Below are 19,060 nucleotides of genomic sequence, written 5' to 3'. Positions count from 1 at the left end.
AGGAAACAACTGTTTTGATATATTTATAGACAGAAAACTAATTATTGTTATACAGCTCAACACGTGTAGTCTTATTGTTTAAATCTAATTTTCTTGATTTTTTGCAAGTACCATGCTTTACCATGCCTCAGAGAAAAACACTATTTTGTGAAGTAGCTAACATAGCATAATCAGATGCAGCTTTATTTTTAGTAACAGTAATACAGCATTTTCTCCATCATACAATACGTTTTAAAATTAATTGCATGCCATTTATCAACACAAGCCATCCAGCATTTAATATGATATTCTAAAATTGATCTAGTTTACTGCAGTGTGCAACAAGTGTCTCACAGCAGCCGTCGAGCGAACGCACAGAGTAACGTTATAACATCATTTTTAACACACTCAAATGTATCTAATATGATAAACAGAGCTGTGTTACCTCATACTCATGACCGGAAAAGCGGAAGCAGCGCCGGCGACTGTGGCATAATAAAAGTTTAGCTGCTCGCGGCGTGTGTTGCGCAATCGCTCCAGCGGCCTCGTTCAGCTCCAACATCACTCGGTCCTGCTCTGCTTCATACTACAGTAACATTAATAATCGCATCCATGAACATGATTTCTTCCCAAGTCCTATCCCAATTCTTTTCCATCGGCCGTTGAGGTGAAGACCAAGATTCCGCGCTCAAACTTGGCGTCATCAAGCTACGCCTTTGTTTTGCATAGGCCTCTAGTGACCTCTAGCGGACAGAAAATATTACATATTGCACCTTTAATAAGCCTAAAAGAAAATTGTTATTCATTTTTATTTATGTTGTTTTTATTTCTATGATCAATTTGTGGAAAGCAATTACAAATTTTCAATACTACACACATTCATACTATATAGAACATATTTTTTAACAGAAATTCAAATTCAAATGTAGTACCTACTCAGACAGTATGCGATTTTGGACGCATGGAACGACTTGTAATTCAGTAAATTCCACTTCCTAGCATTTATATTCAAATTCAGTTCAACTTCCTGTGTGATGTGGCCAATTGAAATTCCACCTCATGAACTGAAATTGGGCAAATTCTTAAATTCTGAATTTTGTCCAACTTTTGTCCAACTTTCCTGATCCAATTGCCGCTCGCTCTCTCTTTCTTTTCAATGATCTCTTGTCCTTTTTCTACTGTCTGTGACTATAAAAAGTGGCAAACAGCCCAAAAATAAAAGAGATTAAATCAGAGTTGGTTTGTTTCCAACACACATTAACTGTCAAGCTTCTAATAAAGCATTAAATTACTACAACATCTTTGATTAAATTACGACACCGGCGTCTCAGAGATACTCCTCAACAGTAGGTCCACAGATATCAGACATTTAATCTAAACACTGATAAATAGCTCGAAGATGTATTACAGGAAGTTGTGTGAGAGTTTTGGATGTCATCCAAAGAACACCTGAGGAAAGACAGAAGGTCAAGCAGACACAGTGATCTCTTTGTTTCAGGTGTGTGTGTGTGTTTCTCAGCGAGTGCTGCGTCCTGCTGGGAACCTTATCTCAACCGCCACACAACTCGCCTTCATCTCCCAGCATGCATCTCTCTGTTCTTCCTCCAGACAGGTATTGCCTTTCATCTTCAAAACCCCAGCCATGTTTTCATCCATCAGAGTGCCACACGCTCGCAAACACACACACACGCACGCACACACAAATAATCAGAAACCCTGTTGAATCATTTTAGCTCCTTTAGCTTTTGAGGACATTTTCAGAGGTGCTGTGTGTGTTTGTTTGTGGATAAAAAGCATGGATTTATTCCTACCATTGCATTTGATACTGAATATCATTTTCTCTTTGACTGTGCTAAAGTTTTTAATCCAAGGCTAAACGTCAACAACAGTAAACAACTGTGGGAAACTGCTTGATAAAAATGGATTTTTCTAAATAAATTCAGTCTGGAAGAAGATTAAAGGATGCTAAGGACAAAAACAACTTGATCTTACTTTTTAAAGCCTGTGTCCGAATACTGAAACAAGTTTGTCTTATCAGGAAGGCAGGAAGTCAGCAAGCTATGTTTGAATCCAATTTCTGCATTATGTCTAGTCTACTATGATGCCTTCATCTTTTTTGAAGGCAGCATAGATGTATACCTTTTAAGCTGTCATATTCTTAATGTCCGTTCACACCAAGAACAATAACTATAAAGATAACTATAACGACAACTATATTAGTGTTCACACCAGCAGACGATATCGTTCTGTTATTCTAAGTGCGCTGCAGTTTTGTCTGCAGCTTTAAAGCAGGATGGATTCTGATTGGCTGTCAATGTTTTGACTGTTCATCAGCTGGAAAAAGTAATTCTGAAAGTGATTCCAACACCGTTATCGTTATAGTTGTGGTGTGGACTCTACTCTACTATCGTTATCATTATAGTTATCGTCCCTGGTGTGAACGGGCTTTTAGTGTATGACATTACAGGTAACAGGGTAAAACTTTTACAAGTATTCTGAAATGTTATATTTAAATATACAAATGAGGCATTATCTAAATTAAATATGCAGAAATGTGCATACATTTCCATTAAAGATGCTCCGATTGATCGGCGGTGATCCGTCAATAATAGCTTTATAGCTTGATCTGCGGTATCCATAAAGGCCGATCAGAAGAGCCGAGACAATTTTTTATGCGTGGTTAAAATTGCTTCACTACATGCACTGGCAGTTCTGAAAAGTTCAATACATTAGCAACGACTTTGCGGAGAGCAAAGCAACCCTAGCAATGACAGCAAGAAACTGGAGTTGTGCAATTTAAGTGCATTTCTTTTCTTCACAGCGGTGTGCTTTCTTTCCTCCCTAAAAGCCCAGACATAACGTCCAAATCAGCTAGATCAGTGATTGTTGTAAAATATAGTCTGCTGTTGCTAAACTGCAGGATGTGCTTGATAATAAAAAGAGTTATTAAAACTGCATTAAGCCACAAAAGAGATAATGTTCCCCAAGCATCTTTCTATACGAGATGGTGGAACACGGTCAAGCAAAGTATACTTTGGGCTTAGGGTTCCCGCCTAAACGGTCACATAATCACAGTCGGTTATGTCATAAGTAAACATAAAAAGTTGGGAAATATGTTGCATGTGTAACAGTATATTGGATCTGTGCATCATGTCTTAAAGTGACAGCAGCCTAATTTACCTGCTGCCGTTTGTTTTAATGTTAATCAAAAACAAAAGACAAAGAGAAAATCACTCACTGCTCTTTAGTAGATTTAGTAGTTCCTAATCACCTCTAAGAGAGTGCACATGTTGCTTGCCAATAAATAAAGAGTTCATTTATGATACTTTCTCATCTCTTAATTTTTTTATTCTTAAAATACATTGTTGTTAAGAATAACTACATGCCAGTTTCAAAACATTTTCACCATTTTTTTTTTTAATTATTAGAAATTTTATGTTAAATAAGTAAAACTGGAAAGTTTGGTGTATGTAAGTGCTGCTGAAGTAAACATTTTTGGCTAAGAGTATGAGAAAACAAAAACTCATTTTGAGAAAACGGCCCTTAACATAAATGTTTTAACTGAAATGTACATGTGTGCATAGATAAAGCGCAATAAAAGAAACACTTAAATGTGTATTTTGGATGTTTCCTTTCCACTAGTCTGACAGAAGAAAAGTTATGCAAGCAAGCAAAATAGACCAAAATTGACCAGTTCCTGAAACAACAATGGTTTTGCCTGTAGTGTTTCAAGCAAAAAAAAAAAAATCTCATCACCTTTCTGGGTTGTAGCCCTCCAGCTCTTCCAGAAAGGTGTTGGTGTTGGAGTACGGGTTCTCTGGGCTGGGTGTGATAAGGAACTTGAGAACTGTTCCCCTGGTGGATCCAAGGAACACCACAGTTCGATTGCGGTGGGGGCCTGCCTCTGTGTCCACCACCATAGTGTTCAACTGGTACCTTAAAAGTGAGGAAAATAAAGCAATATGCACAGCATTATAGAAGCTTATTGCTTTTATAAAACTGTTGCAACATCAATATGATGAAAGACAATAAAAGACAAATTTTCAGCCCAGAATATAGTTCATCATCCTTAACTGTAAGCCGTTTAAAGTAGCCAAATAAAATAGCACACAAAATTGCATTTGCAAACCATTTTGCAACCATAAAGTACTAAAGAAACAAAATATTGAGTAAGAAAAAAAAATGTAACCCTGTATTATTTTCCACACTCACACGTCCCAGTTATGAGTCTGAGGAATAAGAAAGTCCTTTCAGATGTAAAATCAAGTTATTACATTTTGAATGAACCTTGCAAAGACATTTTTTCTTTTGAATAACATTCATGAAATGTGCACATGCATTAAAGTAAATGGGGTAAATGATGGTCACATTTGTCATTTATTGTACAATAGCTTCAAACTAATCAGATTTTAGAGCTGGTGATATCTGTTTTAAACAATTTTTGGTGTATTATTCTTAATACAGCTTAAGAAATAATTAAAAAGGGATGTGAGAGATTTGAGTTGTAAATACTCTCTCTGTTGAGACTTGAGAAGATTAGGTGTAAAAAGGCTTATTTGGATTTAAAGAGAAAACACAGAGGAGTTTCTGATAGCTTACACCAACTTTCTGTGTACATTTACTACTTTGTCGTAAGATTGAAAGACCTGAGCTGACTATTTTTCTTCAAGCCATTGAAATCTTTGTGACAAGCAATTCACTAATAGCCAAAATGGTCTGTTATTGAACATGAATCAAATGTTCACCTTTCTTCCACTGAGACAACCTGAGTACCACTCTTCTTTGTGTGACAATTTACCTCTAGTTATCATGAAAGGACCCGGTGGCAATTTCAATCAAATTTTAAAAAGCAGGGTGATTTATTGCTAGATTTTTTCTCCTTGTAGAGAAGTTTTACTTCGGTTACTCACTGAGTCTGAAGGCCTCGGGCAATTTACTCTCCACAGAAGCAATTCTGGAGTTCAGATTTATATTTTAACTAACGTTTTTTCCTCACACTAACCTTGAGAGACACTGTAGCAGCGCTCTTAAAAGGATTGTTCACAGAATGACGTCCTTTGAGTATAGGTGCTGCTAACATTAGCCATACTACAGCAGAGCCTAAGCTTTGATTCCTGAGATTTCAGCCAATTTCAGTTTAAGCAGCACAGCTTTTAGGAGGCCTTGAGAATTATGCTTCACCTTTTAAATTCTTAGCAACACACTTCATATAACAAGGACCCTGGTTTATTGATAATTTTTCCAAAACACCTGGGTTTTTGTTCTGTGTTCTGTAGGTCTATGCATCTTACCGAACCATGGTCTTGACTATCCAGGGTCTGTGTCCAAGCAAAGGAACTGCTTCATCCATCAGAGGATGAGTTTTGATGAAATTCAGCACTTCATCAGGAAGGGCGTTTGAGGAGCTGAATCTCGAACCCTGGACAGCACATCCTCCAGGCCTAGAAAAGTAAAAGAACCGCATTCACGATACAAATGTCCAAACCAAACACTTCAGTATTTGATAGATAGACAGAGAGACAGATAGTTAGAAAGATAGATAGAACGACAGAATGACAGACAGACAGATAGATAGACAGACAGACAGATACTGTAGATAAATAGACAGATGGAATGACAGACAGATTTAACGGATGTAGTGCTGTGTGTGTAAACCTCACAGAGTCTTTAGCCTTCTTGTTAGAGAGTCCGACTCCCATGCCAGCGGACCAGGGTTCGAGTCCCGCTTAGAGTGGGCGGTTCGAGCAGGAGGGGTTACATTGGTGCCATGACCCAGATGGGAGTGAGGTTTAGGGGGATGAGCGTAACGGGCATAGGCCGGTAAGAGCTGTGTGTGTAAACCTCACAGAGACTGGGGTCTTTAGCCTCCTTGTTAGAGAGCCCGACTCCCATGCCGGCGGACCGGGGTTCGAGTCCTGCTTAGAGCAGGTGGTTCGAACAGGAGGGGTTACATTGGTGCCGTGACCCGGATGGGAGTGAGGTTTAGGGGAATGAGCGTAACGGGCATAGGCCGGTAAGAGCTGTGTGTGTAAACCTCACAGAGACTGCGGCCTTTAGCCTCCTTGTTAGAGAGCCCGACTCCCATGCCGGCGGACCAGGGTTCGAGTCCTGCTTAGAGCAGGTGGTTCGAACAGGAGGGGTTACATTGGTGCCGTGACCCGGATGGGAGTGAGGTTTAGGGGGATGAGCGTAACGGGCATAGGCCGGTAAGAGCTGTGTGTGTAAACCTCACAGAGACTGCGGCCTTTAGCCTCCTTGTTAGAGAGCCCGACTCCCATGCCGGCGGACCGGGGTTCGAGTCCCGCTTAGAGCGGGCGGTTCAAACAGGAGGGGTTACATTGGTGCCGTGATCCAGATGGGAGTGAGGTTTAGGGGGGTGAGTGTAACAGACATAGGCCGGTAAGAGCTGTGCGTGTAAACCTCACTCTCCTGATCTCAAGAGGCGCTATAGCAATTGACGCTAAAGACTGCGGTCTTTAGCCTCCTTGTTAGAGCGCCGACTCCCATGACGGCGGACCCAGGTTTGAGTCTCGATTAGAGTGGGTGGTTTGAACAAGAGGGGTTACACAGACAGATAGATGGATAGACAGACAGAACGACAAACAGACAGACAGAACTAGATAGATACTAGAAAGATAGAAAGGTAGATACCTGGGTTTCGGTACCAGTTCATCAGGTACAGGTGTCCATATGGATTCTGGTGATTTCTGCTCTTTGAATCTGCCCTCAAATACACGTGCAAGTTGCTGCATGTCAAACGCACACACCGCCGAGCCGGGGATGCTGGGTAGTCACAGAGTTGCAAGAGGGTCAAGACACATCACTGATCCAACCCACACCTCAAACACATGCATACACACACACACATACAGTCTCACACCTTTTCACAAAGCACACACACGCTGTTACCCTAAGCCAAAGTGACATGTCACAACAGGACTATTAGTTTTTCTGCAGCTGACAGACTAATCGACCAATCTGCCTCTACAGCATCTCATTATAGAGTGTCTCGACAGCCACTCACATCAGTAGGATAAAAACTCAAGCGCAAATTCAAGTTGATGAAAATTCAAGTGACTCAACAAGCTCACCATATTTACTTAAGGCTATTTTATAACACACAGGCTATAGTATAACTATAACAATACGCACATGGACAGCCTTATGGCACTTTCATGGTGCTTTGTAGTCTACTGGAGCTTGATAGCATCTAGTCACTATATACTTTCAATGTATGGAAAAAAGCAGCAAAAATTCTTCAAAACATTTTCTGTTTCATTAAAGAAATACACCTATCTTGGGAAAGACATGAGGGTGAATAAATGATGACAGTTTTATTTTTTGGGGTGAATTCTTCCTTTTAAAAACTAAAAACTGAGAGAAAACATATATCAGCAGAATATTATATCTTGATGTGCATAAAATACAAAGGAAATCATATATCAGTCAAACACAGAAGGAAACTGTAAAATGACTGTAAAAGGATGGGCAAGTGTTCTCACTGGCTGTACAGCCTATAGTGTGTGTGTGTGTGTGTGTGTGTGTGTGTGTGTGTGTGTGTGTGTGTGTGTGTGTGTGTGTGTGTGTGTGTGTTCTGGTCTGCAGGTGTTCACCATGTGTTCCAGGGCAGCTTGTCTCTCTCCCCCCTCCACCTCCAAACAGTGGGAGGTCAGATGGACTGTTGGGGAAACTTGGATCCTCTTATCTGACCAGATTTCAGCTTTCAGGCAAAACAACAATCTTATCGAAAGGCTAGTAGTGAACTGAATGGCATTCAAGTGTGATCTGATGCATAAGCAAAATTAATACTTAGAATTATACACTAACATTCAAAAGTTTAGGGTCAGTTTTTTTAAAGAAATTAATAAGGTTTATTCAGCAAGGATGTATATTAGATTTATAAATTATTACTATAATAATTACTCCTAGAGCTTTCAAGCTACAACCACCAACTGGGCCAGACCTTCAGACTGCTCTGACTCATTCATAACAAATGTATAGGTTTTTACTTGTTCTTAATTTCACTTTTCTTTTGCAAAACTCCCTTAAACTAAAAAAGAAATCCATAATGACATTCTCTTCTAGGAAATGTTTGGAGGGACAACAACAGCCCAAACATGAGCAAATTAACAAGGGATTAATTACAGAAATCAGTGTGATGATAATAACAACATGTTAAAAGAAAGAGAGAAAAAAACTGAATCAGAAAAAGAGGAAAAGCAACAGAATGAGACTGTAAAACACAGGAGCCGGATGTTGGGCTGTGTCTGAGGTCACACATGGTCCCTTCAGCTGCTCTGAGAACATGTGTGTTTGGACCGCGGTGACAGATTTGGCGAGTTCTGTCTGGTGTCCCGCTGGAACCGGAGGGAGAGGGCTTGTCTGCACCCCTCATCTGACACTAGACCTGCTGAGCCAATGCTGGACAGCATTTGGCCAATACTGGGTCAATGCTAGACCGAAAATGATCTAAACCACAATGTCCTTTATCTTAAAGGGTTAGTTCACCCAAAAATGAAAATTCTGTCATTAATTACTCACCCACATGCCGTTCCACACCTGTAAGACCTTCGTTCAAAATCCAATGGCTCAGTGAGGCCTCCATTGCCAGCAAGATAATTAACACATTCAGATACCCAGAAAGCTACTAAAGGCATATTTAAAACAGTTCATGTGACTACAGTGGTTCAACCTTAATGTTATGAAGTGACGAGAATACTTTTTGTGTGCCAAAAAACAAAATAATTACTTTATTCAACAATATCTAATGATGGGTGATTTCAAAACACTGCTTCATGAAGCTTCGAAGCTTTACAAATCTTTTGTTTTGAATCAGTGGTTCAGAGTGTGAATCAAATCGCCAAAGTCATGTTATTTCAGTAAACGAAGCTTCGTTACATCATAAGTGTTTTGAAACAGTTCGAAATTTTAATGGTTCACGTGACTTTGGCAGTTTTATACACGCTTCAAACCACTGATTCGAAACAAAAGATTCGTAAAGCTTCGAAGCTTCATGAAGCAGTGTTTTGAAATCGCCTATCACTAGATATTGTCATAAAGTCGTTATTTTGTTTTTTTGGTGCACAAAAATTATTCTTGTCGCTTCATAATATTAAGGTTGAACCACTGTAGTCACATGAACTGTTTTAAATATGTCTTTAGTAGCTTTCTGGGCATCTGAAAGTGTTAATTATCTTGCTGTCAATGGAGGCCTCACTAAGACATCAGATTTTATCAAAAATATCTTAATTTGTGTTCCGAAGATGAACGAAGGTCTTACAGGTGTGGAATGACATAAGGGTGAGTAATTAATGACAGAATTTTCATTTTTGTGTGAACTAATCCTTTAAATGACAAATCCATTGTGGCAAATCCAATTCCCTGCACTTCTAACAAAACTCAAAAAGTGCCTCAGACTAAGCAAACTATCTTTCATAGATTTGATTATACAAACCCTGACAACTTTGGTAAATCCATTAAATAATTCATCCTCAAAAACCTGTGACCCATGACTTACAGACGTTTATATGCATACAGACAAAAATAGAAGTCAATGGGAACCGAAAGTGTTTGGTTACCAACATTCCTCAATGTAAATTATTTTGTATAAGTCATACAGGTTTGGAGTGACACAAAGGTGAGTAAATGATGACAGAATGTTCATATTTGAGTGGACAATGGCAGCTCACTAGGTTTAGAGCTTATAATTATATAGATTAACAAGCTGAATTTTCTAATCAGACACCGAAAAGAAAACCAATAGAATCATGTAGGGAATATAATTTTGATGCAAGCTTGAGTTTGACACAATAGCTACATTATCCTGATCACAATGAGAGTGCAAATGAAAGAACATAGTCCTTCCACCTTCCACACAGTGACTAAATAAAAATGAAGTAGATAAGACAGTTGCAGAGCAATCATCGCATTCGGATATGATGAGGTCTGCTCATTCAATTCTAATCATTCCATTTCTGCTCAATTCCACTCTAATATTCTCCACTAATAGATACACGGAAAATACGGGGTCTGATCTGTTAAATATGGGCTATTGGTAATTGAAGGGCTTTGGGAATGAAGAGTCTCATTTGGAAAATTTGGAAAATGCACGCAGATTGATGGACAGAAACGGCGCAGTGGGCATGGTGTTAATGGACTGATTTGGAGATCGGCCTGAGCCCGCCGCCTGCCGCCCTTATGGAGGACATCTGTGCCAAAGATTACACCAAATTAACAGAGATGTCACTGAACGGCATCTTCATCTCCGTCTCCCTTCCCACCTCTCCTGCTCTTCCCTGAGTAGCACAACCTTATAATTACCTCAACAATTTAATGGAATAAAGGGACAAACAATGATGTTCAGCAAGAGCCATTAGTGCACTGACAGCTCTCTCATTTTATCTCAGCAGGTGACTGTAAAATTGAAGGTGATTTAAAGAATAACACAATGTTCTGACACATTGTGACTTTTTAGAAGTGTTTGCTAAGGCAAACATCACTATTATTATTGCTCATAATTAAAAGTGTAGTTCACCCAAAGATGAAAATTCTGTCATCATTTACTCATTCTCATGTTGTTCCAAACCTGTTGGACTTTCCTTCTTCTGCAGAACACAAAAGTAAAGTAAATATTAAGATATTTGAATACAAAATGTTTCTTGAGCAGCAAATCAGCATACTAGAATGATTTATGAAGGATCATGTGACACTGAAGACTGGAGGAAGGAAGTTGTTGTCGTGATATCTCATTTCACAGGTTACAATTAGTCAAGATATCACGATAACAACTTTTGATCAGGCATTACTGCCTGGGTCCTAAAGGAGACCCGATTCCTGGGGGGGACTCGATTTCTCATGACATCAGCCACATTGAATTCTCTTTCGTGCTTGAACAGACAAAAACACAAAATTATGCCAAAATGCCCATTTTGTCAAGTATCCTCGTAAGCACAGTCTTAAATGAGTTAAATAAAGTCTTAAATGAACACAAAGAGTTATTTGGGAAAATAGGATGCAGATCTGTGTCATGTGTGGCAGGTCTTAAAGTGATAGCAGCCTAATAAACCTGCTACAGTCTGCCATTAATGTTTATCAAAGAAGAAAAGAAAAAGAAAATCACTCACTGCTCTTGACTGAATAATTTTTGTAGCTTTAATAAAAAATTAATAAAAATTAATCTATATTTTAATCTAAATTAGCCCAAAAAAAACAAAATAATGACTTCATTCAACAATATCTAGTGATGGGCGATTTCAAAACACTGCTTCATGAAGCTTCGAAGCTTTACAAATCTTTTTTTTTTCGAACAAGTGGTTCGAAGCGTGTATCAAACCACCAAAGTCACATTATTTCAGTAAACAAGGCTTCGTTACGTCATAAGTGTTATGAAATTTCATTGGTTCACCATTGGGGGGCGTAACTTTGGCAGTTTGATACACGCTCCGAACCACTGATTCGAAACAAAAGATTTGTAAAGCTTTGAAGCTTCATGAAGCAGTGTTTTGAAATGACTAGATATTGTTGAATAAAGTCGCTATTTCTTTAGTAGCTTTCTGGGCATTGAAAGTGTTAATTGTCTTGCTGGCAATGCAGGCCTCACTGAGCCATCGGATTTTATAAAAAATATCTTAATTTGTGTCACGAAGATAAATGAAGGTCTTACGGGTGTGGAACGACATGAGGGTGAGTAATTAATGACAGAATTTCTGGGTGAACTAACCCTTTAAAAAACTTTTTTATTTTGTATAAAAATGCGTTGTCGGCTATTGCCGTTGCAAAAAGAGAGACAGGCAGACGGGGTCCAAACTGGAGCCATTTTGAGAACACCTCTTAAGCCAATAAGCTGTTAGAAGTTTATGGCCTCCAACTCTAATCCAGCCAATGAGCTGTCAGATGTAGTGATCTACAGCCTTGTAAACCTCAAGCTAGACAAACGAGCTCTACTTTCACCCTGTTCTCTCTGGCAATCGGCCCTGGTCACCTATCGTCCACTACTTTAAAGGCTTTCTGGCGCTGTGCCTGTGTAACTGACCAGCCCAGTGGGCTTGAGGTGAACGGGCCAAGATCACCTCATCACACAAAGCTCTGCAGCAAAGCCTCTCGCGTCCATTTGAGGCAGGACACGACGGGGGTCTGAGAAATGAGGACTAAATGAGAAAAATGGACACAGCAGAAAGCAGGAGGGGCTTCATGCTGTTTGTACTTTGGCTTAGAAGCTCAGCCATAACTCTAGAGTGAGAACACAAAAGCTCTCCTTTCACATGATACAAAACTACTACGAAAATGAAGATTTCATTTAAAGTATTTAAAAAATACAGTTAGAATTGTGGCATTTTATTAATACATTTCATTATTTTTGTACAATTGTATTTTTGTATTGTGATTATTATTATTATGTGTATAATAATAATCATAACAATAATATAACTTGAATTAATAATAATAAGCAGAATAAACAATTAGCTCGTCAAAAATACAGTTTATTATCCTAACTGTACCAAGTAACAAAAATATAAATATCAGTTAACCAGTTAATGTTCCATAATAATAATAATAATAACAACAACAAAATCAACAATAATACCAAGTGACATAACATTAGTAAATAAATTATACTATTCAATAATAATACTAATACTAATATTAATTAAATCATATTCTTGCACCAGATAATATATAGTTTATTATCCTAACTGTAGGCTGTTGATGGTTAAATATTAATATAGAAATCAGTTACTGTTCCATAATAATAATCATCAGATTAAACAAATCTTGCACCAGACGTTGGCTGTTGACAGTTAAATATTACTATGGAAATCAGTTACTGTTCCATAATAATAACATACTAATATTAATAATAATAATACCAGGTAACATAAAATATTATTTAAAAATAATAATAATAATAACAAAAATATATTAATACAGCTATTAAAATATTATAACACATAACTGAGTTACTGTTCAATAATAATGATACCAGCTAACATGAAATATTAGTAAAAAAAAAAAATACTGTTCAATAATAATAATAGTAATAATAATAATAATACCAGGTAACATAAAATATTACTAAAATAATAATAACAATATTATTATTATTATTACACATTTTAATATAATTACTAAAATATTAATACATAATAGAATTACTGTTCAATAATAATAATAATAATAATAATAATACCAGGTAACATGAAATATTATAAAAAAAATAATAATAACAAAAACATACTAATACAGTTATTAAAATATTAATACATAATCGAGTTACTGTTCAATAATAATAAAAATAATAATACCAGGTAACAGAATATTAGTAAAAAAATGTTTCTGTTCAATAATAATACTACCAGGTAACATAAAATATTAGTAAAAAAAAAGTTACTGTTCAATAATTATAACAATTATTATTATTATTATTATTATTATTAATAAACAAAAATATTTTAATATAGTTACTAAATTATTAATACATAATAGAATTACTGTTCAATAATAATAATAATAAGAAGAAGAACAAGAATTAATAATCATCATTAATAATAATAATAATAAGAAGAACAAAAATAGCATAATAATATAATAATTCAAATATTAGGTATCTATTAATAAATTGTTACTATTGTTCAATAAGAAGAACAAGAACAAGAATAAGAATTATTATTATTATTATTATTATTATTATTAAAAAAGGCAGTAAGCCAATCAAGGCTGTGCATTACAGTGATTTGTACCATGATTAAAGTAGATTACCTGAGGTAAAAACACTGTAATGGACAGCCTCCCGTGGTTTATTGAGAGAATCAAACATAAAAAACAATAGCAGTCGCAATACACACATATATAATTGTATATTTCAGAAAATGTTGTCACAAAAGCATAAAAACGATCCATTTCATGACATTTTCTCCTTAAATATCCAACTTCTCATTCATCTTGACCCCTTTCCTTTCTCAACAGCTGTCCTAGAATTTACTCTTTCCTATAATGAAAAATCTAGCAGAGCAGATATAACACCAAAAACATTCCACTGGAAGCTGATGACGAAGCCCATTTTTATTCTAATCATACAAACACAATGAGAGGTAATCTACTGAAAACGGCCCTCATCATCTGCCTGATGGACTGCAGTATATCATACTGAACGCACACTTACCCGTGGAGCCTGGAAGACTAGTGAGAGCTCTTACAGTGTGTTACGAGCTCTCGGGACCGACACAAAGAGCAGATAGAACAACATTTGGGCTGGTTTTATTATGTACTTGACTGTTTATCCATTTAGCTCAGCACAGAACAGACCGATTCATTCCCTTTCATAAAAAGCTCACATTATCAGCTGGTTGTTCAGTATCTTCTGCCATCTCTCTCCGTCTCTTTATCTCTCTCTTCCCCTTTTATTTTGGGTCTACAGTATGTAAATGTCTATTCTCTATTGGGAGTTATTTCAAGCATGTGACCAAAAAAATCCTGTTGTTTCAGGAGGCATGCTGTGGCAAAGCAGTGTGTTCAAGTCAATGTGGAATTCAAAGTCAAATCTTTAGTGTTTTGTGTGCTCCAGAGATCATTTCTTCTGAGGTATTTCCAGGTATGCTGTGTGGAACTGTATAACTGCTCTGTGATACGACAAAGAGACATTTTACATCTACTGTATGTGTCAATCACACGTGGAGTTCTTATTCACTTATTTAAATTTTTGAATTGTTATGCCATATTTGCTCGGAGGGCTTTTAGTTTCCACAGAGATATAAAAGTCTTCTCACCTCTCGTGCAAATCAGCCTGTGGCGGTACTGTACTGATGGCATCAGATGGTAATACCACGGTACTTTGTAAGACAATTATCATAAACAATCAGAAGAAAAATTCTGGCTGAGTAAAACAACTGACAGCGGTCATTAACCTGCCTGTCAGCAAATGAGTTAGAAAAGACTTTATACATATACAAAGACGGTGCACTCAAATTACTATGGAAGCTTGTTTCCGCCATGAAATAAATGAAAAAGGAAATTGCAATTTTTTATCTCACAATTCTGACACAATTCTCAACAAGTCAGAATTGTGAGATATAAACTCAAATTTGCGAGTTATGAAGTCAGAACTGCGTCATATAAAGTCAGAATTTATATCACGCTATTCTGACTTTTTTCTCGCAATTCTGACTTTTTCTCAGAATTGTGAGATATAAACTCGCAATTGCATGTTATAATGTAACTTTATAATGCAATTGTGAGTTTATATCATGGAATTCTGACTTTATAACGCAATTGCGAGTTTATATCAAGCAATTCTGATTTTATAACGCAACTGCGAGTTTATATCTCGCAATTTTGAGTTTATATCTCAAAATTCTGACTTTATAATGCAATTGCGAGTTTATATTTCACAATTCTGACTTTATAACGCAATTGCGAGTTTATATCTCGCAATTCTGACTTTATAATGCAATTGCGAGATTATATCTCGCAATTTTGAGTTTATATCTCACAATTCTGACTTTATAACGCAAATGCAAGTTTATATCTCGCAATTCTGACTTTATAACGCAATTGCGAGTTTATATTTCACAATTCTGACTTTATAACTCAATTGCGAGTTTATATTTCACAATTCTGACTTTATAACAGAATTGCGAGTTTATATCTCGCAATTCTGACTTTATAACGCAATTGCGAGTTTATATCTCGCAATTTTGAGTTTATATCTCACAATTCTGACTTTATAACGCTAATGCAAGTTTATATCTCGCAATTCTGACTTTATAACGCAATTGCGAGTTTATATTTCACAATTCTGACTTTATAACGCAATTGCGAGTTTATATTTCACAATTCTGACTTTATAACTCAATTGCGAGTTTATATTTCACAATTCTGACTTTATAACAGAATTGCGAGTTTATATCTCGCAATTCTGACTTTATAACGCAATTGCGAGTTTATATCTCGCAATTTTGAGTTTATATCTCACAATTCTGACTTTATAACGCAAATGCAAGTTTATATCTCGCAATTCTGACTTTATAACGCAATTGCGAGTTTATATCTTGCAATTTTGAGTATCTCACAATTCTGACTTTATAACGCAAATGCAAGTTTATATCTCGCAATTTTGAGTTTATATCTCACAATTCTGACTCTATAATGCAACTGCGAGTTTATATCAAGCAATTCTGATTTTATAAGATGCAATTTCGAGTTTATATCTTGCAATTCTGACTTTATAATGCAAATGTGACTTTATATCTTGCAATTTTGAGTTTATATCTCACAATTCTGATTTTATAACACAAATGCAAGTTTATATCTCACAATTCTGAGTTTATAACGCAATTGTGAGTTTATATCTCGCAATTTTGAGTTTATATCTCACAATTCTGACTTTATAATGCAACTGCGAGTTTATATCTCACAATTCTCCTTTAATAAGGCAATTGCGAGTTTATATCTCACAATTCTCCTTTAATAAGGCAATTGCGAGTTTATATATCGCAATTTTGAGTTTATATTTCGCAATTCTGACTTTATAATGCAACTGCGAGTTTATATCTCACAATTCTCCTTTAATAAGGCAATTGCGAGTTTATATCTCGCAATTCTGACTTTATAACGCAATTGTGAGTTTGTATCACGCAATTCTGACTTTATAAGAGGCAATAGCGAGTTTATATCGCACAATTCTGACTTTATAACTCACAATTGTGAGTTTAAATCTCACAATTCTGAGACAAAAAGTCAGAATTTTGAGATAAAAAGTCTCAATCACCTTTTTTATTTTATTTTTTTATTTAGTGGCAGAACAAGGTTCCATGTATTACTTATGAATGGGAGAAAGTTCACATTTCTCTAGATGTATACAGACACACACAAAGGTTGTTTCTAGCACTCCGTCACTTTCTCTGACTCTCACTTTCTTTGCACATTTTGACAGATGTCACAACTGCTACTGTAATCTACAGCACAATGTAAACTGGCCATTTACAACCCCGTGGAAAGCAGATCAGTGTTTTGCCCATTGTTAAAATGTGTTTATGGCATTTCTTAACATCCCTGATAACTGAATTTTAAACAGTCTTTCTCCTGAGACAATCAAACTCTCATGACTCTTCGCTTTGTCTTTCTTCTGGAGAAAAAAAAGCCCCTTTTAGGCAGACTATCAAAAGAACAAAATCCAAATTGCCTTGAAATTGGATTCATTCGTGCTGCTCGGGTTCAAAACAGACTAATAAGAAGCTAAATCACAGAGGAACGAGCGTACGTGCGTGTGTAGAACCGTTTTCCATTTCCCTTCAATTTAGTTATGTTTCGTAATCTTTACACATTTAAGCAGCGAATGTCACAAAAACATGTCAAGATCATATTTCACCACCACCACCAGAAGAAGTAATATTTTGCTTAAAGAAAAACAAGCCTATTTTAGGACATTCTTTTAATGACAGTTAAGAACTTTCATCCTCATTACTATAATGAAAAATCTCATTCTCACAACCGTATAATTACTGAGAATTTTGGTGGAAATTTTTTGTGCTTAATTGTCATGTCAAATAAAATAAAATAAAATAAAATAAAATAAAATAAAATAAAATACAATAAAATAATAAAATAAAATAAAATAAAATAAAATAAAAAATAAACAAGCAAATAATAATAATAAATAAATTAAAAATTTAAAATGAATAAATAATACATAATAAACAAAAAAATAATTAAAAAATAAAAACAAAAATAATTCAAAAAGATAAATAAAATAATAAAAATAAATAAAAATTATAAATAATAAAAAATTTTAAATAAACAAATATATATATATATATATATATATATATATATATATATTTGTTTATTTAAATTTTTTTATTATTTATAATTTTATTTATTTATTATTTTTATTTTATTTATTTATTTATTTATTTATTTATATTTTAATTTTAATTTTTATTTTATATAAATTATATTTATTTATTTATTTATTTATTTATTTATTTATTTTATTATTTTTTTTTTTTTTAATCATACATATACATATACATACATACATGCATTTCACAAGATTTTGGTGTGAAATATGGCGCAGACATGTTCATGAGAAATTCACCTTCACAGTGCTTTACAAAAAATAGTAACCGGACACATCTTGGAACGGAAACTGATAAGACAATAAATGGTGCCAATATGATTTGAGGAAATAACCTCCTCAAAGGTTTTTGTCCTTATTTGCATCAGGGCCGTTGAATCGCATTACTGTCTCATCTGCATTCATCATTGACACACACAGATCGTTCCACTATACTGCAAATGATCAAACCATGCTCTTTAGTATTCATCCTGTATGAGTGTGTGTACCTGTTTGAGGGTGTTGAAAAGACCCCCAGTATGACGTCTCTGCCCTGCATGCGTATGATGGGGCTGGTGGACTGCAGCAGGTTGAAGTAGAAGTGTGAGTCTCCAGGGATTGAGCAGTTCAGACGTGCTTTCAGAAACGACGTCCACTGGCGCTCTAACACACGCTGAGAGCCACCCAAATCACCTTTACACACACGTGCCACGCGAGAAACCATCACCTAACACACACACAAACACATTCAAAAAGAAAACAGTTCCGTTTTTATTTCACACAACCTCTTTTTAGTACCAGAATGAAAGTGACTATTCACTGGAGAACTGATTTTCAACCTAACACTTAAATCGTGAGAATTCAGTCTTTTGACTACAGTGTAAAAACTTAAAGGGGCCATATTCTGCATTTTTTTCTCCCCCAGAATTCCACTCGTAATGTCAGTAAAGGCTTCTTGTGCCAAAAGCAGTCATAATTTAGTTTTACTTAGCAATTTTCTAACCTCTCTATGACAATTAAATTAAAAATGCCTTTGCAACTGGACCTTTACTCTACTGTACCTTTAATATGTAAATGACCTCTGTTATGATTGGCTGACCTCTGAGTACAGGGCGGGGCACTATCAAACTTCAGAATTGGGTTGCTGTGTGTGTTTGTCACAAGCTTCAAATTGGAATGAATCTTTTGACATGCACATTGCACAAAAATAGTTTCCCGCTGTTGTTGCATACTAACCATCATCCTACCATT

The 19,060-nt window shown here is 35.9% G+C and overlaps 1 protein-coding gene across 1 annotated transcript in view; it reads right to left on the bottom strand.

The window, feature by feature from the left end:
* Positions 1 to 19,060, bottom strand: part of sema6ba (sema domain, transmembrane domain (TM), and cytoplasmic domain, (semaphorin) 6Ba) — a 145,473-nt gene that overhangs the window by 15,639 nt on the left and 110,774 nt on the right. Inside the window, exons 10-13 of the mRNA XM_051869932.1 lie at positions 18,319 to 18,536; positions 6,631 to 6,762; positions 5,271 to 5,420; positions 3,736 to 3,915 (exon numbers count right to left, since the gene is read on the bottom strand). Coding sequence (XP_051725892.1) covers positions 3,736 to 3,915; positions 5,271 to 5,420; positions 6,631 to 6,762; positions 18,319 to 18,536 — 680 coding nt within the window. The remainder of the gene's footprint in view (positions 1 to 3,735; positions 3,916 to 5,270; positions 5,421 to 6,630; positions 6,763 to 18,318; positions 18,537 to 19,060) is intronic.

The sequence above is a fragment of the Ctenopharyngodon idella genome, chromosome 2 (assembly GCF_019924925.1).
Source record: "Ctenopharyngodon idella isolate HZGC_01 chromosome 2, HZGC01, whole genome shotgun sequence".
Taxonomy (NCBI): Eukaryota; Metazoa; Chordata; class Actinopteri; order Cypriniformes; family Xenocyprididae; genus Ctenopharyngodon; species Ctenopharyngodon idella.
Note: the sequence above shows the minus strand (reverse complement) of the source record. Positions and strands in the feature narration are given on the sequence as shown.